At 46.2% G+C, this 27,838-nt stretch overlaps 1 protein-coding gene and 1 non-coding gene across 3 annotated transcripts; one reads left to right on the forward strand and one right to left on the reverse strand.

The window, feature by feature from the left end:
• Positions 1–1,821: 1,821 nt before the first annotated feature.
• LOC150014935 (U1 spliceosomal RNA) lies at positions 1,822–1,983 on the forward strand. Its single transcript, XR_016510340.1, has one exon. It is a non-coding gene; the product is annotated as a U1 spliceosomal RNA (small nuclear RNA).
• A 6,670-nt stretch (positions 1,984–8,653) lies between these two features.
• Positions 8,654–19,798, reverse strand: LDLRAD1 (low density lipoprotein receptor class A domain containing 1). 2 transcript variants are annotated; one of them, XM_090271633.1, is made up of 6 exons: positions 19,250–19,798; positions 18,789–18,843; positions 15,008–15,136; positions 12,880–13,017; positions 11,074–11,202; positions 8,654–9,881 (listed from the first exon to the last, which is right to left on the reverse strand). In XM_090271633.1, the coding sequence occupies exons 1-6, from the start codon at positions 19,268–19,270 to the stop codon at positions 9,733–9,735; spliced, it is 621 nt and encodes a 206-aa protein (XP_090127759.1). In that variant the 5' UTR covers positions 19,271–19,798; the 3' UTR covers positions 8,654–9,732. The 2 variants fall into 2 exon arrangements, with proteins under 2 accessions (XP_090127759.1, XP_090127760.1); XM_090271634.1 differs by lacking the exon at positions 12,880–13,017.
• Positions 19,799–27,838: the final 8,040 nt, after the last annotated feature.

Consider the following 27,838-nt stretch of genomic DNA (forward strand, 5'->3'; position numbering starts at 1 on the left):
ATGAGGCCAGTAAGGCAAGTGTCTATTCTCACCACTTCTATTCAATGTTGAAATAAGAGGAGAAATAAAAGACATCCAGATTGGAAACAAAGAAATAACACTGTCTTTCTTCATAGGCTCTATGGTTATCTATATAGAAAATCTAATGGAATCTACCAAAAAAACTACTAGAATTAATAAGTGAGTTTAGCAAGTTTGCATGATACATGATCAGTATACAAAAATGAACTATTTTTACATGCTAGAAGTTAAAACTTCAAAATATAACCATAAAAAATATGAAATATTTAGAGATAAATCAGACAAAAGAGATATAAACCTATACACTGAAAACTATAAAATATTACTGAGAAAAATTAGAAACAAAATAAAAGAAGAGATATGATGTAGTCATGGGTGAGGCGACTCAACAATGTTACACTAGCAGTTCTCCCCAAATTTGATCTGTAGTTTGAATGCAATGTCAGTCAAAATTCCTGCAGAACTTCTCTACAGAATTTAGCAAATGGATTCTAAAATTCATATGGAAATGCAAAGAATCTAGACTAGTCAAAACACCTTTGAAAGGAACAAAGCAGGAGGACTAACACTGCACAATTTCAAGACATAAAGGAGCAGAAATCAAGACTGTGGTATTGACATCAAGGTAGACAAATAGATCAGTGGAACAAATAGATCACAAATAAGTGGATAATTGATGTTTTACAAAGTTGCAAAAGCAGTTCAATAGATAAAGGAGCAAATGGATTCCATGTGCAAAAACAACAAACAGAATTTTGACCCATTCTTTGCACTATCTACAAAAATTTATTCAAAATAAACATAGACCTAATTATAAATCCTAAAACTATAAACCTTCCTGAAGAACACATAGGATAAAATCTTTGTGACCTTGGGTTAGCAATGATTTTTTTTAATACAAAAACATGATTCATAAAAGAAAAATTTTGATAAGTTGGACTTCATCAACAGGAAAAACTTCTGAAAAACACTGTTAAAAGAATGACAGACAAGCCACAGACTGGGAGAAATATTTTCAAATCATGTATCTTATAAAGGATGTGTATTTATATATAAAGAACTCTCAAAACCCAATAACAAAAAAGCAAACAATCTAATAAAATGGGCAAAAGATTTGAACAAACGCTTTTACCAAGAAAGATAAATCGTCAGCAACCGTCCGTCTCGAGAGACGATGGTGTAGCTTCTTAGGAGTCTATCTGCACCGCCGAGAATGGCTGTGCAGTCCGACTCGGGAGTGACACGGTATCTGTCTCCTCCCGTGTTGAATCGACATCTTGTGATGACGCTGGAGTGTCCTCTCCAGTGAAGCTGAAGCTACAGAGCCTGGGCAGGGTGATATGGAGGGTCTGCTGTTGCCCATGCAGCAGACCCCCCCTCTCTTCGCAGCTGAAGGGTCCAAGGGAAAGACGGAGTCAATACAGCTTGGCTTCAGGTGCGCCGCAGGAGTTGCCGGTGTTGACTACAACGTCAAACCGCCTTAGGGACTCCGGCTCCGGATTTTCTGTCGGGGTTTACTCCCTTAGCCTTTCCCCTGAAGAGGTATGCCGCAAGGCAGCGGAGGTTTTTTGGAGTCAGAGTTTTCCTTCTCTGATGTGCCCTGACTGGAAGATCGAACCAGCGACACTTAGCTCGCAGGCCGACGCTCAATCCACTGAGCCAAACCAGCCAGGGGCAAGAAAGATAAATGGATGGTAAAAAAGCACATGAAAAGATGCTCAGCATCATTAGTCATTAGGAAAATGCAAAGTTAAATCACAATGAGATGCTAGCACACACCCGTTAGAATAGTTAAAATTAATACTTACCTGTCAGGGGAGATACCATGATCAAAAAGGTGGTTTTGCCAGGGCGAGTCTTATCCATTACACTCCAGATTTGCTGACCTCTGTGATTTCCCCAAATGTGGGAAACTCGACTGCATAATTTGTGGTAGTGGGGGACTGCATTTGCACTCTCCCTTGAAGAAAAAAAAAAAAGCTAAAATTAAAAAGGCAGACCAGACCAAGCATTGGTAAGCATATAGAACAGCTGGAACTCTTAAACAATAGTCCCTTTCTATATCGCGGTTCTCTTATCGTGGCCTCGCTGTATCGCGGGTTTTAAAAAATATTATACTTAATTATTTATTGTGGATTTTTTTGCTATATCGCGGGATTTTGCGGTACTGTATACGTATGTTGTTAAAGTTAAGAGTGCAAAATAAGTGTAAGGTTCCTACTTTGCAGGGGGGTCTAGAACAAAATACCCACGATAAGTCAGGGAATACTGTATTCTAATGACAGGAATGTAAAATGACACAACTTTGGAAAACAGGCAGTTTCATAAAAAGCTAAACTATACACCTACCACATCCAGCCATTCCACTTACCCGTGATAAATAAACATTAATTTGCTCTTCCGGCCAAGATAGAGGCCTAGATAGACATGCTGCATCTCCCTCCACAACTAAAAAGGAATACAACTACCTCAAAACTAGAGACAACCAGAAGTTCCAGAAAATTGAGCTGCATGGAAGTCCAACAAAGATAAGAAATACACACCAGACAGTTGGAGGGGCGGAGCCCGGACGGAGAGGACATGGTGGGGTGGTGGCAGCAGTGGCAGCAGTGGAAAGGCTGGTGGAAAGCGCAGACACACATTTTAAAAAGTAGGGAGGGACACCTGGGGAGTGCTCCCAGCACCAGACCAGACCACGCAGCCCACAGTACCCACACTGGGGAAAATGAAGCCTCACTGCTTCTGACTGTGCAAACCAGTGGCAGTTAGGGCGGAGGAAGAAACTGCCTGTCTCTCAGAGTCCTCTTGTTTAAAGGACCCCATGGTCCTAGAATGTCTGCAGACTCACCCACTCTGGGAACGATGGTCAGGGCAGCAGCTAGAGAGGTGCCGGTCCCATATGGAAGTGGGAGAAGTGCCTGGAAAAGGGGTGAGTGCTAAGCAAGTGGCATTGTTCTCTCTCAGCCTCCTCCCCCACATACAGCACCACAACGTGGTGAAACGGGTCGCACTGTATTGACGAATAGCTAAGGTTCCGCCCCTTACAATGTAACAGGTGCAACAGCTCTACCTAAGACACAGAGGCAAACAAATATAAGAGCCTGTCAAGATGAGAAGACAGAAAATTATGGCCCAAAAGAGGGAACTGATCAAGGTTCCAGTGGGAGAACTAAGCAATGAGGAGATAGCCAAGCTAACAGATGCAGAGTTCAAAACACTGGAGATAAAGATGCTCACAGGCTTGACAGATATGCTTGAGTACAGCAGATACATAAAGGAAGAAGTGAAGGCTTTGCTAAATGAAACGAAGGAAAATCCACACAAAAACAATAGTGAAGGGAAGGAAACTGGGGTTCAAATCAATGATTTGGAACATAAGGAAAATAGTCAACCAGTACAGAATGAGGAAAAAAGAATTAGAAAAAAATGAGGAGAGGCTTACGAACCTCTGGGACAACTTTAAACGTGCCAAAATCTGAATCATAGGGGTGACAGAAGGAGAAGAGGAAGAGCAAGAAATTGAAAGCTTATGTGAAGAAATAATGAAGGAAAACTTCCCAAATTTGATGAAGGAAATAGACATACAAGTTCAGGAAGCACAGAGAGTCCCAAACAAGCTAGACCCAAAGAAGACCACACCAAGACACATCATAATTAAAATGCCAAAAGTTCAAGATAAAGAGAGAATCTTAAAAGCAGCAAGAGAAAAGCTGAGAGTTACCTACAAAGGGGTGCTTATAAGACTCTCAGTTGATTTCTCAAAAGAAACCTTGCAGGCAAGAAGGGACTGGCAAGAAGTATTCAATGTGATGAAAAGCAACCTACAACCAAGATTACTCTATCCAGCAAAGCTATCATTTAGAATGGAAGGGTAAATGAGGTGCTTCCCAGACAAGGTAAAGCTAAAGGAGTTCATCATCACCAAACCATTCTTATATGAAATGTTAAAGGGACTTTTGAAAAATAATCAAGACTATGAACCTTAAAATGACAACAAACTCACAACTATCAATGACTGAATCTAAAAAATAAAAACAAAATCCAATTAAGCAAACCAGAACAGGAACAGAATCATAGGTATGGGAATCATTTGGAGGGTTATCAGCTGGGAGGAGGAAGAGGAAGAAATGGGGAAATGGTGCAGGGATTAAGAAACATAATTGGTTGGTACAAAATAGACAGGGGGAAGTTAAGAATAATATAGGAAAGGATGAAGCCAAAGATCTAAGGGGGATGTGATTGCTGGAGTAAAGGGGATACTGGGTGGAGGGGAGCAAAGGGAAAAAAATGGGACTACTGTAAAGACAATCAATAAAATATACTTTAAAAAATATTAATCCAAGCCCTGACCAGGTAGCTCAGTCGTTTAGAGCATCGTCCCTAAATGCTAAGTTTCTGGGTTCATACCCCAGTCAGGGCACATACAAGAATCAACCAATAAATGCATAAATAAGTGGAACATAAAATTCTCTCTCTCTCTCTCTGCCCCCTCCCTCTTCCTCTGCCCCCCCATTTCCCTTCCTTCCCCTCTCTCACTAAAATCAATTTTTAAAAAGCATACCTTCATATAAAGAGTTGTACTATAGCAGCCTTATTGTAATAGCCAAGATTGGGAATAACCCAAAATCCATTAATGAATAGATAAGTGAAGAATGCATTTCTTCAACCTAGACTGCACAAACGATGGTATATCCATATAACAGAATACTACTCAAGAATAAAAAGAATAACCATTGGACATGCTACAACATAGATAAATCTCCTAATAGTCATCCTGAGTAGAAGAACCCAGATAGACAAAAAGAATGTATCTGTATGCTTCCATTTATATAACATTCTATGAAAGTACAAACAAATCTATACTGACAGAAAATAACTCTGTGGTTGCCTGTGTCTGGTACTGAGCGTGGGGATGAGTGAGAACAAAGGCTTATGAAGGCTACAAGGACACCTGAGAGTGATGGATATATTCATTATCTTAACTGTGATAGTTTCATGGGTATATACATGTGTAAAACTTAAGAAAGTATACATTTTAAATACATGTAGCTTATTGTATGTCAACTATAATTCAATAAAGCTGTTGTTAAAAACTCATTAAACTGTATGGAAATTTTATCTCAATTGAACATTTTTAAAAAGAACTCAGAGAAATCTCTTCTGTCTTGACTTTGGTGGCCCTCATCATCCTAGAGGCAACCACCAAGCAGTGCTACTCTGAGCTGGTCCCTTCTCTCTCTGGGAAGCTATTCGATGCCTATAGTTCATGAGTCTAAGGATGAACAGAGAATCCTAGGCAAACAGTGATGGCAGAGGGTTAAATCAGACCAGATTTCCAGTCCAAACCCTGGAGGGAAGGCTGAGCTGCTTTAAATTCCATCCATCTATCCCTGTGTGTTTGTATAGCAAAGAGTGCTGTATTTAAAGTACTGATCTTGGAGCTTGGGCCAGGGATGCTGCGAGAGGGCAAATATTGATGCTGGCTGCCTGGGTTCTCCCCGAAGGCTGTGGCATTAAATCCCCTGCTCTGCTGAGGAGAGCCGTGCGAGGGCCCTGGCTGGCCCCACTGGGCACTCTGTCTTTCTGGACCCAACTTATGGAGTGCTGTTTGGAAGGTTGCTAGGGCATCTGCTTCTTTCTGAAAGGAAGAACCAATAAATATGAAAAGAACAAACACTGGTCTGCTAGCCGCCAGCCACCTCCTGTTTTTTCAGGCTGCAACCCTCTGGCCTGGGCCCCAGCTTTCTCTTCTAGGGAGTCCTGGCTGAGAAAGGGTGAGACATTAAGGAGGGGTAGGGTGGGCTCTGGATTTGGGCCTATCAAGGTTTGATCCTGGTTAAGTCCTTTAAAAGCTGTGTGATCTTAAGCAAGCAGTTTCATGCCTCTGTAAAGTGCGCATAACCAAACCAGGTTCCTGGAATGACTGTAAGTATTAGAAAAAATGAGATACCAAAGAGAAGGCATACAAAAGTTTACAATGACTGTTAATATTCATTAATCCCCAATACAGCACTAGGCACCCCCCTTTCCTCTGCTTCAAGCTTTATTGTTTCCAAGTGGCGTTCACATTCCAGGTCTCACTTTTTTCTCTCCGTCAGTCTGCAAGATAGTCTGGCTGTGACCTCCTTATTCCTAACATACAGAGGAGGGAGCCCCCTTTGCAGCCCCTCCGCGGAAGGAGGAATGCAGTGTGTTCTTTCTGCTGAACTCCTCTGCCAGCTTCCTGCAGCCTTGGGTCAAGTTCACTCCCTGAAGCCCAGAATCTGAGGCTCTCTCTCACACTCCAGCCATGGGAGACTGCTTCACGCTCCTCAGCCAGGACTGCCCTGTCTTGCTTCCCACCTGCCTCCATCATGGCCCTGCTCAGGCATCATCAACACTAGAAGCTTCCAGACATCATGAGACAGCATAAAACAGCGAACTACCCTGGCTAAGTGCCCAGACACCTGGCCCTGTGCCCCACCAATCATATGCCCTTCAACGAGCTGCCTGCCTAAGCTTCATGTGAAAACAGTATCTCCCCCAGAGCGTTGTCGGGGGAACGAGAGGTAAAGCTCTTAGCATGGTGCCTTGTTCGCAGTAAGTGCTCGGCAGGTGCTCATGTGTGCACCTAGAAACCTGGCTTTTATATTTGTGACAACTTGGATCTTGAGTGTATCGTGCTAAGCAAACTAAATGAGATGGAGAAGGACAAAAACCATAGGATTTCACTTGTAGGATATAAAACAACAAACAAACAGAAAGAAACAAACTCATACACATGGACAACAGTACGGTGGTTATCAGAGGGAGAGGGACAGGGGAGGATGAAGAGGGTAAAGGGGGTCAAATATTTGGTGATGAAGAAGACTAGACTGTGGCACACAATGCAATATATAGATATTGTGTGATGGAATTATACACCTGAAACTTATATAATGTTACTAACCAATGTCACCTCAATACACTTAATTAAATTTTAAAACAGGAAAGAAACCTGGCTTTTAGTCCTCACCCTGCTCCTGATATGCTGCGTGGACTTGGACAAGTTGGTCTGAGCCTTGGTTTCTCTATCCTGGAGAATGAAGCTCTGCACCCCCAGGGGCCCATGGATGGGCCTGGTTGGGAGAAGAAGGTAAAATGATGTGCAGCAGTGGTGCTGGTGCCTCTGAGAGTTTTTCAGAGAGGAGCCGCAGGCCATTGTAGAAGCCTAGGACAGGATGACCACCAGGGCCCACCTGCCTCTCTCCCACAGGGCTACCACCACAGCACTGCCAGCCTCTGCTGGGAAATGGGTGCTCTCCTGCCACGTGAACTACCAAGGCTGACTGGTATGAGCAAACATAGGCTTATGTTCCCGTGGTTTCTCCCCAGTGACCTGGTTTTCAACAACCTATGCTTAGGGCGTCAGGAACATGTTGGCATTTGAGTGCCAGACGAGCTTCTTGCTCCTCAGGGACCAGCTCAGCCCTCTCTTCCCCTGGAGACTAGTGTCCTGTTGGAGAAGGCATGGCCCAGGGCAGGAGGCCAGGCGCTCCTTCTCAGGCCTCTGGACTCCTCTGTCTTCCTCATCATCGCCTGAGTCCCACCAAGTAGGTCTCTATGGCCTATGTGTTCCACCAGTAAGTAGCTCTTGACCAACCCCTCTTCTCTGCCCACTTGGTCCAAGTCCTGGCATCTCTTTCTTGGACTCTTGTAATTAAAGATCATTGTAGCTCCAGACAGTGTTGTTGCTTATCGTGCCTTATCACCATTGTCCTTAGGATGAAGTGTGACATGCTGTGCCCTCCAGGATCCTGTCCCTGCTCCCCTCCTCCCCTCCTACTGTCTCCCCAACCCCACCAATGTTTTGGCCACCCTGACGTGCTGGCATTTCCTAGCTGAGCCATACCCTGCCACACACCCACAGCTTCACTCATAGAGCCCCTCGGCAGGAAATGCCCTTTGCTTCCACCTGTACCACTGAGAGTTCTCCTGCCCTCCAGAGCCAGCCCAGATGCCCCTCATCTGGGAAAGAAGCTCCTCTGGATCAGAGTCAGGACTCAGGATGCCCTGAGTGTACCCACAGCTCCTCGCTTGTGCTGCAGTTGGAGAGAAACTCAGCTGAAGCTGCCAGAGCCCAGGGCTGACCGTCCCTCAGGCAGAATCCCTGAGGTGTTCTGGGCTAGGAGCTGGTCCTCAGTTCATCAGGGTGAGGTATGGGATTGTGTCCTGGCTCCCAGAGGCCCCTCTTCAGTACCTCAGCCTAGCATTTCCTGCTGTTCCCCACTCCTTCCATGGTATGAGGTGCCTCATCCACGAGACCCTGCCCTTCTTGTGTCCTGGGATTCAGGTCTCTTCAGTTCTGATTGCCGGTGCATAGAGATTTTTTTAAAGATTTTATTTATTTACTTTTAGAGAGAGGAAGGGAGGTAGAAAAAGAGGGAGAGCAAGATCAATGTGCAAGAGATACATCGATAGGTTGCCTCTCACACACCCTCAACTGGTGACCCGGCCCAAAACCCAGGCCTGTGCCCTGACTGGGAATTGAACCAGCGACCTTTTTGTTCACAGGCTGGCACTCCATCCACTGAGCCACACCAGCCAAGGGAGCTGCACAGAGAATCTTTAGCAAGTGATGAATTCAAAATTCATACAAGACTGGTATATAAAACTGATTTTATTAATTTCCAATGGGAATATCTCTGTCTCCCTCAACAAGAACCCTCTTCTTGGCCAGATTCGAAATCTCTCTTTCAGAATAAGGGTAAGATACTTTCTGACCCTCAAACTAATTTTTAAAATACCCCACAGGGACTCTGCATGCCTCGTTTCTCCCACAAGCCAAGACATAATCATATTGGTAGCAGCAAAGGGTTTAGGGCTGGGACACTATAGAATATGTTTGAGTCCTAGCTTCAGCACTGACTTTGCTGTATGATCCTGGTGTATGATTTCTCCCTCTGGGCCTGTTTCCTCATCTCTTTAATGGGAGCAACTATCCTTGTCTCTCCGGGGGTAGTAAAGCTGGAAAGGTATGGAGAGAAACAACTCATTCACTCAGGCTCTAGGAGCAAAATACAATCCCTACGACAAGAAACCTGGGCTGTCCGGGCACTGGTCACAAGGTGGAGACCGGGGAGTGGCAGGATGGAGAATGCAATGGACATAAGGGCTGCTCTTCCCCTCGACAGCTCAGAGCCTCTGGATGGCTTCCCACTGGCAAGATGACAAAGCCCCAGCTCAGTGGAAATTCCATGCGACCAGTCAATAGGGCCTGCTAGGACTACTGAGATGAGAGAAGTTCTGAAGCTATAGCCAAGCCCAGTAGTGTCTGCCTGAGGTCCCAAAGAGACAGGAAGTGGTGTACACTCCACATAATGGCTAAATTCCTCAGCTTAATGTTTGAGCCTCAGACTTGTCTTTTCTCCAAGGTGTAATAAGGTCAAAAGCTGCAAGTCTGTCTTGGAGAAGAGGAGCAAATTTCCTCTGTGTGGCCCCTGAAGTAGGCCTAAGATTGTAGAAGCAGTTTCCCCTGTCTTTCCTAGTGAGCTCCCTGTCACTGGAGGCATTCAAGGAGAGGCTGAACATCTTGAAAGCAGGAGAGGCAAGTCTTATTCAGAGACAACAGTGTGTAGATCTAACTAGATGAATTGAGGGCTCTTTCCTGCCCTCATGTTCTTTGATTCAATGCCCATGTGAAGGATCGCCAGTGCCCTTCCACCAGCCTTCTGCTCTGGCCGGGGTGCCCACTTAGGGTCCAGGACAGGAGTACTCATCAGACCAGTCAGAGCAGTGCTGCACATGGTCCCGGCAGAGGCTCCTTGGGATACAGCCACAGTACTTGAAGACAGTTGAGGGGCAGCGCCACCATCCAGGGCCACAGGGCGGGCATGCAGTCACTGGAGGAACAAGAGATGACAGGAGAGTATCTGCAGTGTCCTGGGGTGTCCAGGGCACTCTCTCCCTCTGACACCTGCTGTAGCTTCCCAGAGCCCCATCCCATCTGACATGGGTTGACTGCATTCCTTATTTCCCCACAGGAGAGAGAAGGTAGATCCCAATCCACAGGCTGTGTGACCTCAAGCAAGTCTCTTACCCTGTCCGAGCCCCAGTTTCTTCATCTGCTCAAGGATGTTATTGAGGAATAGTGCCAGGCACATGGTCAGTGTTCAAATATTAACGGGTGCCTATAGTCTACCCCAACCCCTCCTCCCTCCCTCATCCTGACTCAGCCACACCAGCTCACTTATAACTCCTTGAGGGTGCCTCATCGACTCCCATCTTTGCCCTGTACCCTGGACCTCCAGCATTCTTCCCTGCACACCCACCCTCCACCTGTTAAAACCCTGTCCATTCGCTAAGACCTGCCTGAATACTGCCTCTCTGAGAAGTCTCCCTCGATTCTAATACCCTCCCTTCCCAAGATACCCTCCCCAGGTCCTTGCCACTTCCTTTTGGCATCAGCATGATATGAGTCCTGTGGATAGGACACATGTTTGACTCCTGACTGTCCTCCCGCAGAACCTGGCACAGGCCCAGCCCCAAACAGTGCTCAGACCATGTTTGTTGATTAAACAGGGGGGGATGAGAATGAAAGGAAACTGGGACAGTGAAAAGATGCCGAGCTTGGAGTCAGGAGACCTGGAGTTAGGGAGGGTGTACCAAGTTCCCTATCATCCATTGTATTATGTCCCTTCTCCTCTCCAGTCTCATTTTATATACATAGAAATTGGGGCTGGTGATTCCCGCCCTGCTTTCCTCACAGGGTTGTTGGGAGGTGCAGAGGAGATTAGGGACGCCCAGCTTCAAACCCCAGTTGGGCCACATATGTACCTCTTGCATGATTACCCTCTGAGCCCCAGTTTCCTCATCTGTTAAGTTCCCTACCACAAAATAATAAATCTCCAGAAGGAGCTATTTGGTGTGGGAGTGAGCACCCCACCACTGGAGGCATCTAAGCAGGAGTGGAAAACTTCTTTCTAGGATTCAAGAAGAGGATGCAGGGGGAACCTCAGAGAGTCTCTGGTCAATCTCTGTTCTCCTGTTGTTACCTGGCCACCTGCTCAGTCCAGCCTGTGCCCAGACCCCTACCTGGAATCAGTTCATCCGAGCAGTCTCCACAGTTGTTGGTTCCATCACACCTTTGGTCTGAGTAGATCCAGGATGCTGGGTCTCCACATTGCGCCACAAGGAATCTGGGGAGACTGTGGGGCACATCTCCTGCAGAGGACAGATGAGGCAGGAGGAAGTCCATATCTGGCCACGGCTGTCTCAGGTCTATCTGGAGGTGGATTGTCCTGGTCACCTTGGCAGTTGCCAAACTCAGGGTCACTATGGATCCATCCCAGGAAGGGCACAAGGAGGTTTTCTGGGGCGGAGGTTGAGTCAAAAGGAGAGAAATGTTCTTTCCCTGTACCTCCAACAAGATGCCCAGAGAGCCGCCTCTCCCTTCCTCATTCCCTGCTCAGCTCTTGTACATCCCCACCTCACACCACTGCCTACACTTTCCTCCCTCCAGAAATGTGCTCCTTGACACCTTTCAAAACCATTCCACTCAAGTCCAGGTTCAAGTTCCTTCATCTCCAGGAAGCCTCTAACTGGGACATAACAAGAATAAATGTGAAGCCTTGCACTTGGGTCCCAGAACTCAGAGGATGTGAGTTCATGTACTTTATGAGAGGGAGTCAGAACACCTTTCTTCAAAGTGGGCTCTGTGGCAAGCAGCAGTGTGACAAGGCTACCAAAAATTAACACAAATTCATTAGAGGTATAACCCAGACTTGGGAAGGGAAAAGCCTTTGTTCCTTGGACTAACCAGAGCCAGTTAGAAGTGTCATGAATGCTTCTGGAGCCTGTCCAGGAAAATGGGCATGGCAGTTGGGATGTGTTCTGTGGAATGCTGGTGGAATGGGGAAGACCCATCACAAGGTGTGGCCCAGGAAGGGGACCCTTATGTGGGGTAAAAGAGCAGTCTCCAAATTCATGGAGATAGATTAAGATGTGGTTCATCGGGGGCAGGGGTTGATGAGAGGACAGAGTTGGAACCAGTCAAGGATGCTAGAGGGAGACATCCCCCTGGAAAAACCATACAATCATTGGAGCAGCTGCCTCAAGTTGTAATGAGCTCCTCATCCCAGGAATATGCAAGCAAAGGCTGGGTAGCCTTTGCTGGGTTTGTTGTAGAGGGGATTTGAGCATGAGGTGGGACATAGCTAGATGACTTTGAGGTTCTCTTCTCGTCTTGAGGGTTCATAATGTAATGACTCTCCCCACATTAGCTCCCCTACTCTACCCACTCCAACTTACGAAGGTCTCTCCCTCCTACATGGGAAGTGCCTGGTTTCTCTCTCCTGAGAACTGTCAGGTCGTTGAATTCTTGGACAAGATCTTCTCATTCATTCATTCATTCATTCACTCACTCATTCCATCATTCATTCAGCAAATCATTCCGAATACCCCCCTGTGCCAGGCACTGGGACCCCAATGTCAGGCAGACCAGGCCTGACCTGTCTGATGGCTATGGCAAATATACCAATTGAGAGTGACAACCAAGGTGACTAGGGCTGGGACACAAGGAAGCACATGGGCTGTGGGAGCCCAAAGGAGGAACTTTAAAGTAGTGACACTTGACCTCTGCCATGAAGTTTGAATACAGATTCTCTGGCATGGAGATGCACAGAGTGAAGACATTCCCTAATGTGGGCATGTATGTATGTGTGTGGGGTAGGGGACAGGTGTTCCTGGCTGAGGGCACCATCTAAGCAAAGGCCTGAGGACACAAAAGTACCTGGTAATTTCAGGGATGACTGAACTTTATTTTGGCTGCAGGGATAGTGGGAGTTGGAGGGGCCCTGGAAGGCCCATTCAGGGCAGGGGCAGGACTGAGCAGGTACTCACGGCACAAGGCCTCATCCTCGTCCTCGCCATAGGGACAGGTGCGGATGCCATCACAGACCCCGCTGGCCAAGATGCAGCTCCTCCGGTCATGGCACAGGAAGCCTGTCCTATTCGTCAGTGTCACACAGGCCTGGGTCACTGAGTGGGAGGAGGGTGACCCCGGAGGATCAGAGATGGTGCTCACAAGGGCATCACAAGGTTCCCACACTCAAGACCCACTCTGAGCTGGCCTGAGGGGCTGGGGCAATGAGAGGATCCTGGGCTTGGCACTGAAGGCCTAAGTCCCAGCTCTACCACTTGCCTGCTGAGTGACCTTGGGCAAATGACTCGACCTCTCTGAGTATCAGATTTCTTGTCTGCAAAATGGGGATCATAGGACTATTGGGGAGATTTACTAACCCCAGAACAGAGAATGTGCTGAGTAAGTCACGGTTCCCTCCTTGACTGAAAGTTTATGGACAGGCTCACAGGAGGCTTCTGAGGACAGGGCTCTGGCCATGAAGTGGTTTTAATGGTGGAGCTCCTGGCACCAGGTTAGGATATCAGAAACAATGTACTGGGCCTGGCCTGGGACCCTCATGTCATTATTCCACAAGAGTACATCTGTAAATCTGGCCACAACTTCCTAGTCCACAAAACACTTGCATATTTCTATTCTATTGTTTCCCTAACCCCCTTTGAAGTATCATTAGCCCCATTTTAGAGATGAGAAAAGGAACACTCAGAGAGGTGTGATGAGCCGGTCACACAGCTCCTAACCCAGGCCTGCTGACTCAGCGCTTTCCCGAGGCTATGGCTACCTCCCCAGTGTCCAGGAATGGTGGGCAGCCATCTGAACATGTCTGTCCTTCTGACAGTCTTCCCTCCTGCCCCAAGAGCTGCTACAAAGAATTAAAGGAGAGAAACTGTCAGACGAGCTGGGAGGTCACTTAGACTCCACAGGCTGTGCACGTGAGAGCAGGTGTGTGCTTGTGTGTTTGGGCATATGTGAACCAGGTCTTAGCTCATGTGAGGAGGACTTACTCTCAGAAGCTCTCACATTGTAACACACACACACACACTAATGCACATGCACATAGACACGTGCACACACAAGCACACAGACATGTACATACATACAAAGACATGCATAAAAGACGCACAGACCCAAGGACACACAAGTGTACACACAGGCACATGAATGCAACTCCTCAAGTGTTCACGTTGGCCCTAAGTGCCCGTGTTTCTGCACAGGCATGTAAAGAACTGTGGATTTACTCCCTCCCTCGCCTTGCCTAGGCCGGCTACAGAGCCATTTGTCAGAAAGGTAGCTGTGGTGACATCCTACACTCCGCTCAACCCCCTTCCCGTCGCTCTCTGGCTGGTGACTCCCTGCCCAGTGCAGCCTTTGAGGCCCTAGGCACCTGGCCCTGCCCGCTGCTCCAGCCCTCCGAGTCCACTGGCCTTCTTGCAGTCTCTCCTTCTCCTCATGTTTCCTCCCACCCCAGGGACTCTGTACATAGTGTTCCCTGTGCCTGGGATGCTTTTCCTGATACCACCTCCACTAACCAATTCCCACTTTCCCTTCATGCCTCAGCTCCCATTCATTTCCCAAAATGTCCACTCTGACTCCTGGACTGGGTCAGAGGCCCTATTCCAGACTCTCAGGGTCCCATTAATTCTGCCTCAATGTGCTTATTTAATTACCATTTACATCGCTCTCCAAACTATTAGCTCTGTGAGGGCAGGGACCATGTTGGGGCTCACTACCGAAGCTAGGGTGACAGGGAAGTGTCAGACACACTCCTATCCTATATGATAGAGGCAGACACAGACATGGGTGGCACTACCCAGGACATCAGGCCAATGAGAGAGGCTTCTAACCCAGCCTGGAAGTCAGGGCAGGCTTCCTGGAGGGGGTGGGTCATCAGAGCTGGGTCCTCTCAATAGCTCATATTACAGGTATGTAAATGGAGAATGTAAATGATGTGGCAATGTCAGTGTGTGTGCCCGAGTTGTGCACATAACCTAAGGAATTGTCCAAAAGTCACTTTGTAGAGAAATTGGGCAGGATCAGGATTCTCCCATTTCTTTGTGCCCCACATCCCCTCCCGGCAAGTTGGGCCCACCCTCTCTTGACCACCCTGACCTGGTGTACGAGGTGGGGGTCCAAGGATGGCGACCAAAGCTATCAGCGCTGCAAGAGTTGCCAGCAGGAACAGCACAAAGGCCCAGAGGCAGGCACCTCGGCGAGAACAGCAGAGGGAGGTGCGGACTGCTGTGGGAGCAGGAGACCAGTGATAGAGCAGCCAGCACTGGGGTCCAGGGACCACCCTCCCATGGCCCTTCCTGTAAGCGGCCTGTCTCCCACCTGGGTATCCAGGGGCAGAAAGAGGTTCCCTGGAGGAGGGGGCATGAAGTTCTCAGTTCTGCCTGTGGGCCCAGTCCCACCAAGCACCAGTCCCTGGTCCCAGTCCTGTAGCTAGTGGGTGGCAGTTGGAGTGAGGAGGGTCCCAGGTCTCTCTGCTCTACTGTCCTTCCACTCCTGTCCTTCCACAAGGCTGTCTCCTGAGAAGGCGGTCAGAAATGGACACCTGTTTTTTGAGCCCCTATCATGGGTCAGAAACTGTGGTAGGCCCTTCTATAGCCATGATTTTTATTTTTTAAAACAATGTTTTATAGATGAGGACACTGAGGCTTAGAGAAGACAAGGTTCAAGTCACCTCGTGCGGAGCTGAGATGTGCGTTCACACCTATTTGCTGCCCAAACCAGAGCCCTTTCCACGATGCCAACTGATTGTTCATCCTGCAGCCTGCCAGGATGCTGGCTGGAGTCCCAGCTCCCCCACCACCCAGTAGGGCCCCACTGAGACATCATTTTACTTCTCTGTGCCTGCTTCTTTATGTGAATAAAACAGTGCTGGCACTTAGTAAGTGCTATAAAGGCTTTAGCTATTATTAGTGTTTATCGAGCACCTTCTATGTGCCAAGCTGTATCCTAAGCACTGTGGAAATAACAGTAATAGGAGACATTCTGCTCCTTTAACTTACTTTGCTCCTTTAATTTTTGATTGCTTATGAAATAAAGAGAGAAAGCTTTATTGAGGATCTACTAGGTGTTCTGCTCTGTAAAGGACACAAAAGCAGTCATAGCTCAGGTCATTGCCCTCTGAAAGTTTGCAGTTGCACTTAGAAGGCAAAGCAACAGCAGGTTAAAAGGAGAGTGTGGGTACAACTGCTGTCCTCTGGGCCTGGGTTATTTCAGAGAAAGAAGCAGGACAGGTCTGAAGCATCAAGGATCCAGCCCAGAGGCAGGCACACAGTAGTAGGTGCCTTGTGAATATTCTGACCCAGAGCTCCAGGAGACAAGGAAAGGGCCCCAGTTCAGTCAGTTCAGGTCATTGCCATGCAATCCACTCATATTTATGGAGCTGCCTATTCTCCTCACCTTCTACTCAGGTCTGTCCCTCTGCAGCTCTCTGAACCGGGCAGGCAGTGTGGCTAAGGAAGTGTGAGCAGGGTCCTGGGATTCCACCAGCAGAAGAGGGAAGCATACAAGAAGAGAGCATTCCAGGTAAAGAGCTTAGGAGGAATTAGGGCCTGGTAGGTGGTATGTGGGGGACAGCAAGTGGCCTTGTGTGGCAGGAGCCTGGGATGGGTGTGACCATAGTAGGAGTTGCAGCATAAATCTAAAACCAACAGTCCCTGTAGGCCCTGATGGGCGGTTTCCTTGTTGTCAGCCAACACAGGTAACCACAGAGACAAGACAATGTGAATCTGGGCAAGAAGAATGCCCTGATCAGCCAAGCAGACAATCCTCAAATATTTGCGCAGCACAGGCCATGGGCAAGATGGGTCACAGGAGAGACTCAGGCAGAACGAGGCCCACGCCCAGAGGAAGACACTGCTCTCCAAAGTTGGGAAGCCCTGAGGCGCCAAACCCCACTCTGGACAGACGCGGTAAAGAAGCTGTTTGTTCCACAACCATGCCCACTATGAACCAGGACTTGGAAATAAGTGACATTAGTGTGGAGCAACAAAGGCATCGGGGCTTTGCAACCAGAATGACCCCAATTTGAATTTGAACCCTGTATCTCCCCCACCTCCCAGCTGTGTGAGATCACAGCTCGGCCAAGGGACCCAACCTCTCTTAGCCTCAGCTGCCTCATCTCTTATTGTCTCATAACAGGACCGCCTCTCAGAGCTGTCCTAAGGATTAAAAGAGGCCACATTATGCGAGGCACATAAGAGGGCCTTGATCCTTTCTAGCTATGATTAGTATCGAACCCTCTGGGTCTGCTTCCTCATTGGTCAAATGTCCAGTATTCCCTCACTTATCGTGGGTATTACGTTCTAGACACACACACACACACACCCAAGAAGTAGGAACCTTACATTTACACACTAAACCTGACAAGCTCAGGGGAGGCCTGATGATGGTCTTACAAACTCAGAGACCTAGAGTAACCTCACAGGACGGTCTGAAATTAAAAATTTTCTACCTAAAAGTAGGTCATGGGAGTCAGTCATGCCTTAGGATAGAACCTTCCCTGAGAAAAGTCAATCTTAACCTTATTGAGCCTATTGTCTTTTTGTATCTACAATGACATACCTTGAGAATGTCAAATTTCCTTTTCCCGAACCCCTCAAAGCACAGGCACTGCACTGGAGGGAGACCATAAATTCCCATGTTCTTATTGTTATCATGTTAATTGTTGATTGTTACCTATCCTGTGTCCCTGGCTGGTTTGGCTCAGTGGATTGAGCGTCGGCCTGCGAGCTAAGTGTCGCTGGTTCGATCTTCCAGTCAGGGCACATCAGAGAAGGAAAACTCTGACTCCAAAAAACCTCCGCTGCCTTGCGGCATACCTCTTCAGGGGAAAGGCTAAGGGAGTAAACCCCGACAGAAAATCCGGAGCCGGAGTCCCTAAGGCGGTTTGACGTTGTAGTCAACACCGGCAACTCCTGCGGCGCACCTGAAGCCAAGCTGTATTGACTCCGTCTTTCCCTTGGACCCTTCAGCTGCAAAGAGAGGGGGGGTCTGCTGCATGGGCAACAGCAGACCCTCCATATCACCCTGCCCAGGCTCTGTAGCTTCAGCTTCACTGGAGAGGACACTCCAGCGTCATCACAAGATGTCGATTCAACACGGGAGGAGACAGATACCGTGTCACTACTGAGTTGGACTGCACAGTCATTCTTGGCGGTGCAGATAGACTCTTAAGAAGCTACACCATCGTCTCTCGAGACGGACGGCTGCCTATATATATTTTAAGGCTTTATAAACCCTTCCCACACACTTATAAACTGTTCACAGTCCCTTATTAACCTTATAATGAAAACTCCACGATAAATAATTAAATACAATATTTTTTAAAATCCCGCAATACAGTGAGGCCGTGATAAATGAACCACGATATAGAGAGGGACGACTGTAGTCAAGACAGAGCACATAGTAGATGCTTAGTCAATGTGTGTTCCTTCCTTTGAACTGTTCTAGTCATACAAGTCAGTGGCTCACAGCAAGTGCTAAGTAAGTGTGTGATCCAACCCACTTTATCCTTCAGCGGTTAAGAGAATTGCCCACATCACCCACTAGGTCAAGCATTTGACTCCAGAGCTCTTTTCTTTATAGGTTACAGGGGACTCTGTATGTGGCGCAGCGCCTGTGAGGCAGGCGGTATAAAGTAGGTGCGCAGCGCGTGCTTGTGCATGGAGAGAATGAACAACCCCATTAAGCAGCTGGCTGTCAGCATGGCTGGCCAGGAAGATGGGAGTGAACGACATCCCCCTAGGGGTCGGAGGTCTGAGGGACAGTGGGGAACTTAGGGTGCCCTCTTTGTGTCTCTGCAGCAACAGCTCAACCTCCAGGAACCCCACCTGGGGTGGGGGCCCGCAGAGCACTGGCCCCAGGCCTCTCCACCCTTTACCTTCTTCTCCAGGGAGGACTTTGGCTCCAGCAGCAGCATTGCCATTGACCTCCACCTGCCCAATAGAACAAAGTGAGGGGTGGGCTTCAGTGAGGTGAGGTCCAGTCTCAGGGAGCCACACCCAAGAGTTTTTCACAAAAGTCACAGAGGGCCTGAGGTGGGATGACTGGACCCTCACAAATCAAACCCATCATGCCTGCTTCACATTTCCGCACCTTTGCCTGTGCTGCGCCTTCTGCCTGCAATGCCTTTGCCTCCATGGTCCGCTTGGCCAAACCAGCTCAGGCGGCTCCTCCTCCGAGAGGCTTTCCCTGATGCCCCTCCGGTCATGTGGATGGATCCCTCCCCACCCGCTGCAGAGCAGGGGGAGCTGAACCACCTCAACATCTGCCCTCTTCAGTGCCCACTCCTACCGCAGGTTGGCTCCCCTGGGTCAGGAGCCATCTCAGGGCAGGTCTTACCTGGGGGAAGATCTTGTTCATGTCTCCAGCTCCCAGCTCCCCGCTCCCCGCTCCAGTCTCTGGGCACTGGGTGGGTGTGTAGAACTCAGCTCAGGTTCCCTGACTTGTTACTAGGGACAGCCTGGAGGGGGGTGGACAGGAGGCCCTGCCTGGCTGCACCCTTCCTGTGGGCAGTCCCTTCCCAGGATGCCTCCCAGGAGGAGGAAAGGGCAGGAGGGCGGTGCTCCCACTCAGCCTTTCCTCCCTCTGTGCTCTGATGGCGATGCTCCCAGGTTGTTGAAATCCTCATCCCCATTTGATAGACAAGGAGACAGACATACAGAGAGAAGTGGTCCTCATGTCACACGGTATGGGGAGCTTTTCAGAATGTGCTTTTTCGCCCACATCAGTGATGAGCCTGGGGGATCGTGGGCCCTCCAGCTGCATGAAGGTCCAAGCAGAAATACCCAGAATTAACACTCCAGTGACTAAAAAGCAGGGGTCATTTTCTCATCGATGTTCTGTTCAGTAAAATAGGTAATGTAGGTTGAAAGAATATGCATTCTTTAAAATTATAAAGCAAATATAACTTTAAATTATTTTCTCTTAAAAAGTGGCCATGTGCATTTAAATTTTTCCAGAGATGGTGCCTGTAATGGGGAAGGAGTGGGGACAGGTTGTTTACTGGACTAAGACCTCCTGCCCAACGCATGAGGTGTGAGTCCCCCTGCAGCCTGATTCCTCTGTGGAGGAGACCAAGGCCCTGGGAGCTTAAGTGACTGGTTGGTGGCCCCAGAGCAAGAGAGGAGAGGTGTCCGCCCCAGTAAATGAGCTTGGGGGCTCCAGGGACGGTCTGTCTGCAGCCTGCTTCTGATGCCCATGGGTTGTCTAGCCTGTGACCGGTCTTTTCTTTTTCACTGGGATGTAGACTGCACAGTCCCCGGGGGTGGGGTCAGATGGACAGACATAGGGGCAACAGCACTGGGAAGGGCCAAACCCCTAGGTCAGGAGAACGGGGTCCTCACGAGGGCCCCACCACTGGCTCTGGCTTCTCTGAGCTGCAGTTCCCTTATCCAAAAAATGGAAGAATTAGACTAGATGAGGGGGGCATGTTCGTTTGGGGATCCCTATAATCAGGTCCCGAGACTAAGGGAACTGGGGTATTTATTTGCCAGCTCATGCAGTCATTGGCTGAGAACTGCCAGGGGCTGTTCACTCCTGGCACCACTGGCCTGCGTTAGGCAAGGAGATGCCAGTGTTGGCAGTTGCAAGCCAGGCTGATAGGCCCTGGAATGAAAAGGGCTGAGGGGATGGACAGGGCACCCATGGCATCTACTACAGATGCTAACTAGACCTCGTCTTGCATGCAAACTGCGGCCGAGTGTGGAGGGTATCTGGAACAAGGGGTTCAGAAGGATTCTGGGGTCAGGACTCAGAGTTTTACAATTGGCTAGTGATGTCTTGCCATGGGTGGAAGAGTGAACAGTGGTATTATACATAATGACGATTTGCCATTTCTGGACCAACACATGCCGTTCAATCTCTGGACTTCCTTGACTGTGATTCTTAAGTGTTTCTTTATGAAAAGATTCTGTAGGGATGTGGAAATGCCCCTTCCTTTGGGATCTTGGTCCAGCCCAGGTATAGCCGCCTCTGACTGTGCTGGAAGCATCGCCTCTCTGCTTGTGCTCAGGGTGTCACTGAGAAAACCCTGTGTGAAAGGCAGCAGGGGGCCTGCCATGATGGAGGACAGGCCTTGCTGCCTCGGCCCCAGAACTTCCTGGAGGGACAGCCACGTTATACCTTGGAGAAGAAAACACTCAGCACTCGGGCTGCATTGTGCAACCTCCGTGTCGGCCCTGCTGGGCTCCCTTGGCCTTGGCTAGGGTCAGCTTGACTCATACCTGGATAAACTTCTAGCAAGAGTAGAAACTTGGGAGCTGGTAGTCCACATGGCTCTACCGCCAGCTGTGTGCCCTCTGATAGGTCACTTAACATCTCCTTTTCCACACATTCCTGAAGACAGGAGGTGCCCCACCGGACACTCAACATTTAACATTGCACCCAGCCCACTCTTCCCACTTGCTCCAACCTCTCCCTTCCTTTCCACTCCCTTCCACTCCCCTAGAAAAAAAGTTTCAAAAACTTAAGGAAAATATAGAAAAGTAGAAAGAATAATGAAACAAATAATCTGCTGCTCTCTAGACACACACACACACAACTGGAATCACACCACAGAGGTGCCTCAACTTTAGCAGGTATCACCAAACTGCTCTTCCTGGTGACCGTACCCATTTGCACTCCCACCAGCAGTGTGTGTTTCTGTCTCCCAAATCTTGAAATTGTCAGACTCTCTCACACCTACCAGTCTGGTAGGTGTGAAATGGCATCTCAGCTGTGGCTAGTTTGCATTTCTCCAGCAATTCTTACTGCTACCAGCAATCACTAACATTTATGGAGCACTTACCCTAGCTACATGCTCTGCTACATGCTTTACATTATCTTAACTCATTTAGTCCTCCCAGCCACAAAGCATGGGAACTATTGCCCTGATCCACATGACTCACTTGGTTGAAAGGTCACAGGTTCGATTCCCAGTTAGGGCACATGTCTAGGTTGTGGGTTTGGTTCCCAAGCAGGGCTTGTCAGAGAGGCAACCAATCGATGTTTCTCACATTAACATTTCTCTCTCTCTCTCCCCCTCTTTTCCCTTCTCTCTAAAAATAAAATTAAAAAGATAGAGACTATTGTCATCTCCATTTTACAGATGAGGAATCTGAGGCACAGAGACATTAAATTACTCACCCAAGGTTCACAGTTGAAAAGTGGCAGAGCCAGGAGACAGGCCTGGCTGGCTGAAAGGTTTACACCCTTACCTCTCACCACTCAAAAGTGTGGTCTTCAGATAAGTAGCATCTGCATCATCTGGGAGCTGGTTAGAGGTGGGTCTCACCCCAAATCTACCAAACAAGACCCTGCATCTTACCAAGATCCTCAGATCTGAATACACAATTTGAAAAGCCCTGCCCTACACCATGCTGTTACGCTGCCCCTTTTCTAAAATATACTGGTCATATGGATTTTCTACGTGGAGCATTGCTTTTTTCACATCTTTCCCACTTTTTATGGGTGATTTATCTTTTTCTTAGTGATTTAGGGATTTCTCTATGCTGAATTCGAATCATTTGTTACATGGGTTATACATCTTTCTGCCAGTCTGTAGCTTGTCACTTGCTTAGAGCAACTTCTGCTGGCTCCATCTTTCTAAGTCCATCATTCTTGTCCTGAACCAGGTAAAAGTCTCACTTCATAGAGCCTTCTTCAACTCTCCCTGCTCCCTGGGTTTACCTTTCCCTAGATTTCTTATGGTCTGGGACTCTATCTCAGCCTGGCTGTGGTTAGGAGAGACCCTCTGGGCATGAGATCAGCGAACCCCAGCTTGAGTAAGACAGATTTGGGTTTTCATCCCAACTCTGCCCAATCAATATCTAATTTAAGGTAGCCAATCACAGCCACTCTAAGCTTCAGTTTCCGCATGGGATAAGAATACTCACCTCAGAGTAGCCGAGAGGATGAAGTGAGTGCTCACGTGTGAACGTTTTTTCTAACAAGGATACAATATTGTTTCTGGATGCCGCTTGAAGGCTGGGACTGCTTCTAACTCCAGGGCCCACCTCTGAGCTGGAGAAGGCTAAGTGGACACCAAATTAGATTGACCCAGGGACCTGGAGATCTGCTTCCAGACCTGGTTGGAGGTGAGGCACAGTCCTGGCTTCAGCATTTATCACTCCTACCCTATGCTTTCCACAACTCTGGGAGCCATGGTTGGTCGCCTCTGCGCTCAGAGACTGTTTCCTCAACTCCCAAACGAGGATGTTAAACCCCATCCTGCTTTCCTAGGGGGATGTCACTTAAGGTGAAAATGAGAGCACTATAAAGGACTTTGCCAAAGTTACATGAATCAACAGACAAATGCCCTCGTGAAATAGCTAAGTAGACACTTCTACAAGATAGTACTGTAATATTGTTTAATGCAGGTGATCCAAATTTTATTGAACTTTACACACTTAAGCATTATGAAATTAACAGAGTTGGGTCTCCAACGACTGACTGCATGGTGGTCTATCTTGAAGTAACATTATAAAGAGCTTTTATTGAAACCTCTCATTTCTAATTAGTTGCTGATTTCTCTCCACCCAAGCCTTCAATTATCGCTGCTCCAACGTTACAAAAACAATTCAAGTGTACAAAGCACACAAGAGATAGTAATAGAAGCCCAAATAACTTAGAATTTAACAAACAAAAATATTTTACTCTTAAAATGACAATGTAAATTCAGGCAACTGCTAAGCCAGGGGTTCAGTGAACTCGGATGGGAAAAAATTAAATCTCTTTTTTTTTCCACTAAGTTCTAACTGAAATATAGCATTTCTTTGAATTATGAACACGGGCAACAATTGAGAGTACTATTAGCAGTACCTGTGACTTTATCACTAATAGAAATCACATTTAGATGTCAAATTATGGTTGTTGTAAATGTTTCAAAATAATAATTTGAAATTAGTTTTTAGCATCAGCATTAGGCCTTGTTTTATGTATTAATAAAGAAGCCTATATATAACTATCATAAAATTTTGAAAGTATCTTAATAACTGTATTTTAGTATAGTTTCCTTTGTAATCCTTCACATTTAGTTTGTGCATTTGAGAACAGTATTCTGAGAAGGGGGTCCATGAGCTTCACCAAAAAGATCATGGCATAAAAAACATTAACACTATCTGATCTAAAGAAGTAAGTCATTAACATCACAGGAAGAGATTACTTAATAGTGAAATGCATGAAGCCAACTTCAACCATTGTAAATTTCAGGAAAGGTACATAAACTGTGCTTCAGAATTCAATTAATGCAAGGAGTTGGAAAATCCACACTGACTTTACATCTAGCTTCCCACAGAAGACTGCACTGCCCACTATCTCAGTCTTTTATCTCTATCACTGTACATTACTTCCCCCAGACTCCAGGCTAGAAAGGTAAGTAAGGTAATGTATCCTGATGATACTCCAATGCAAGCATGACATATTTAGCAACAGGAAACCTGATGGGAATGGCTCAACAGCACACTGGGTTAGGAGATGCTTGGTTGGCAAACCCAGAATTTGAGGACAGTGACAAGTTGACTTGACACATGAACAGCCTTCCCAGTCTGCTTGACAAAACTCAGACTGTGACCAGATAGGTTCCAGAAACCAGTCCTAGGCTTACCAGCCAAACAGAATGTGAACAGAGCGCCTTATAGGTAAGAGATCAAAAAATATATTGGGTTGGCCAAAAAGTATGTTCAGTTTTTTTCATAAAGTAAAAGACACATTTTTCATTTTCACCAATAACTTTACTGATTTGGATTATTTTGAGTATGTTGGCTATCTCCTGTGTGGTAGAACATTGATTGTTCTCAATTAATGTCTCGATTTGATTGTTATCAACTTCAACTGGTCTACCCCACTGTGGAGCATCATCCAGTGAGAAATCTCCAGCATGAAACTTCCCAAACCACTTGTGACGCCTTCTCCATACACTGCACAAATCTTTTTTTGTGTTTCAGTTGCGTTATCTTTCCTGAAATAGAGCATAATATGCCAAAAATGTTGTGTATTTTCTTCCAGCTTCAGTATTAAAATGGCTACACAAAAATTCAACAATTTTGATGTTTTTAAAAAAATGCATGCTGATACAACAGCTGTCACAATACAATCTAACAAAATTGTTTCAAATGAAGTTAAAGACAATTAAGTGCTATAGAGCCATCTTACGGGAAAAACCAAATGAACATTTTGGGCAATCCAATACATGAAGTAAAATGAAAGGAAATAGGATTATTTAAACCCTACTTAAAAAAATAAGAACACTGGGAAGGGAATGGAGTTTTCTATTTCAGTGTGGCTGGGTGAATACATAATTTAATAGATGCTAGAGGTTACTACTATAGAGATAAAATATTGATGGCCTCTCAACTTGCCCCTCTGGTCTATTCCTCCACACTCTTGTTGAGAATCATTCTATAACACTGTAACTGTCTTGTTTAAGAACAACCGTTTATGGCTTCCCACTGTGCCCAGGATAAAGTTCAATAAGGTCCTTTATTATTTGGTCCACCCAGACCCATTGATTGCTATGCTTTTGTATGTTCTATCTCAGCCTGCTAAACAATTCACATCCACCCTCTTGCCTCTATGTGTTCAAGCATACTGTTCCCATTACCTGGAATCTGGTTTCACTTTCCCTTTTCCTCCAGGTACACTTGATGACACTTCATTCCAGAAGTTAGGGCCCTCTTATGTATCCTCATAGTACTTGATGCTTATCTAGTCATAGCAATTATCACATTAATAATAGCTTGTCACCTTTAGAATGAATAATGGGAGTTAGGCCCTGGGTCTTGTTTGTTGTTGCAATCCTATCACCCAGCATCAGGCTGGCACTCACACTCGTAAGTGGTTGTTGAATGGTTCAATTGTGGATCTATTATAGGATATCTGGGCAAAATTACTGCCATGTGTGGTGGAGATACAGCCAAAAATGTTTTTATAATAAATTGCTCCACAGGTGAGGGGAGCTTTTAACAGAAAAGGTCTAGAAACCTCTAGATCAGTGGTTTCTAGTATGTGGTCCTTAAGAGCCCACAAAAATTATAATCAAGTTATTTCATATATTTCAAAAATTATGATGGAAATGGCACATTTACCTAAGACAAGCCAGACAGACTAATAAGGAAGAAAGTTGTTTGTTTTTGGCTGGAATATCAGCTCAGAGTAAAAATACTGGTTTCACATGCTGATAGGCAGCTGATTGGCTTATGATGCATCATAGGAACTTCTGCAACAAGAGTGACAAGACTACATGATCTGGCAATTTTTGATTTACCAAAAAATATATCATAAATAAAAGGTATCCATGGAGTTTTGTGAAGACTGGGAATCTTGGGCCTGAATCATTCATTATGGTGCCTACAGTCTATGTTAACTGCCTGAATCAGTACGTCTTACAGTAGGGGCCTGAATCAAGGACCTTAAGAGTATCGGAGGTTGGAAACAGACACTCAAGGGTCTGGAGATATTGCCTAGGACACAGACAAACGCTTTTAATTTAATAGGAAAGATGATACCCATCTCATGGAAACAAGTGAGGTTGGGCCCATTCACGAAGGGCTGAACAGTTACATCAGAAAAAGGGGCCTCTCAGTTTTGCTGCCTTTGTTCGAATTTTCAAGCCAAACATTTTTTACAATGTATATTCTTCTTTTTGAGGAGGAGGAAAACTTTTCTTTTTTAAAGTAAAATTTTTTTCTGAAAATGTCGGTCTGGTTTAATCATGCTACAATAAAAGGAAGATAGGACACAAATATTTTGAGTGCCCACTAAACACCAGGAACAACTGGGTTCTTTTCACATACAGAAGTTATTTCATAAACAAAAAGGGAAAGTCTGTGTACACTCGATCAATATTTTCAAGACAAATGAGGGTATCTCAGGGTAACCTTATTCAGAAAGCAAAGAAAAACAAAACCAAGGGCGTATTTCAAGATTATAGTACAATCATACAGTTGCTCCTTACCGAGATGTTACTTTTATTGTTTTGTTTATAAGGGAGGGCTTTCCTGACAATGAACCAACTCCTATATACCTGCAGCATTTTCTGTATTTCCCCCTCAGTTTGCTTCACTGGATATATTTCACTTAACCTGTACCTGAAACTAAGTATGTACCATGGGTGGGAAATAAGACCACCAGGTTTTTAAAAACGTGTGCTCCAATCCAATCCCTATGTTTCATAAGTGTTTTCTCACAGAAAGTAAGAGACCATGGCTGCTTGACGACTCCTTAGTAACTGCTCCTCTCTTCCACATCTGGATGTGTTCATATTATCTCCTAATCCTCTACCTTCCAAATCTAGACAAACTACTTTAAAACCAAAACCTGTATTTTGTGACCAAGGTCTTACTTGATTATTTTTTAATTGTATGCCTTCTTTAGATTCAGAGAAAACTGATGACTAGGCTAGAAGATGGGGGATTCAGTCTTCTGTCAAAAAGCACTACTTCAGTTGCCAACAAGGCCCCATGTGTATGGAAAGTATTGGTTTGCAAAGTTTTTTAACATTCCATGGTAAAAAAGCACCGAATCATGTTAAGAGTCTGGTATACTATTATCTGATATAACTTATTATTAAATCTATGTCATTATAAAGGAATAATAAAAACAATAGCTTCTACGAAGTGAAATCTATACTTAATTCTGCACCATAAGAGTCTAATTCTTACTGTCAAAATGAAAAGTTTTCTCTGAAAATATCTTTAAACTTATACTTGATATGCTTTTGAACAGAAAAAGTTCTTTGGAAAGACCCATTCAACATAAATCTATATATAGCCTGTGAAAATAACATAAAATGTACTTCTGAGAGCATCATTTTTGCTTCAATTTGTTTCCTTATCATATTAAATAGCAAAAGGTAGAAATAGAACATTTCATAATTTTTGTCAAGGTTGGCTAGGGGTGAGAGGAAAGATCTGGAAACTCAAAGAGTATATTAACTCAAATTTCAGCACATAA

The sequence above is a fragment of the Furipterus horrens genome, unplaced genomic scaffold (assembly GCF_987537825.1).
Source record: "Furipterus horrens unplaced genomic scaffold, mFurHor1.1.pri manual_scaffold_3, whole genome shotgun sequence".
Taxonomy (NCBI): Eukaryota; Metazoa; Chordata; class Mammalia; order Chiroptera; family Furipteridae; genus Furipterus; species Furipterus horrens.

Bases quoted from the DNA above. Each gene is read 5' to 3' on its own strand.
- LDLRAD1 (XM_090271633.1), bottom strand. From the start codon at position 19,270: ATGAACAAGATCTTCCCCCAG. The intron at 15,137-18,788 runs GTAAAGGGTGGA...CTGCTCCCACAG, and splicing joins AGTCCTCCCTGGAGAAGAAG to CAGTCCGCACCTCCCTCTGC. The intron at 11,203-12,879 runs GTGAGTACCTGC...TGTCCTCTGCAG, and splicing joins CGAGGATGAGGCCTTGTGCC to GAGATGTGCCCCACAGTCTC.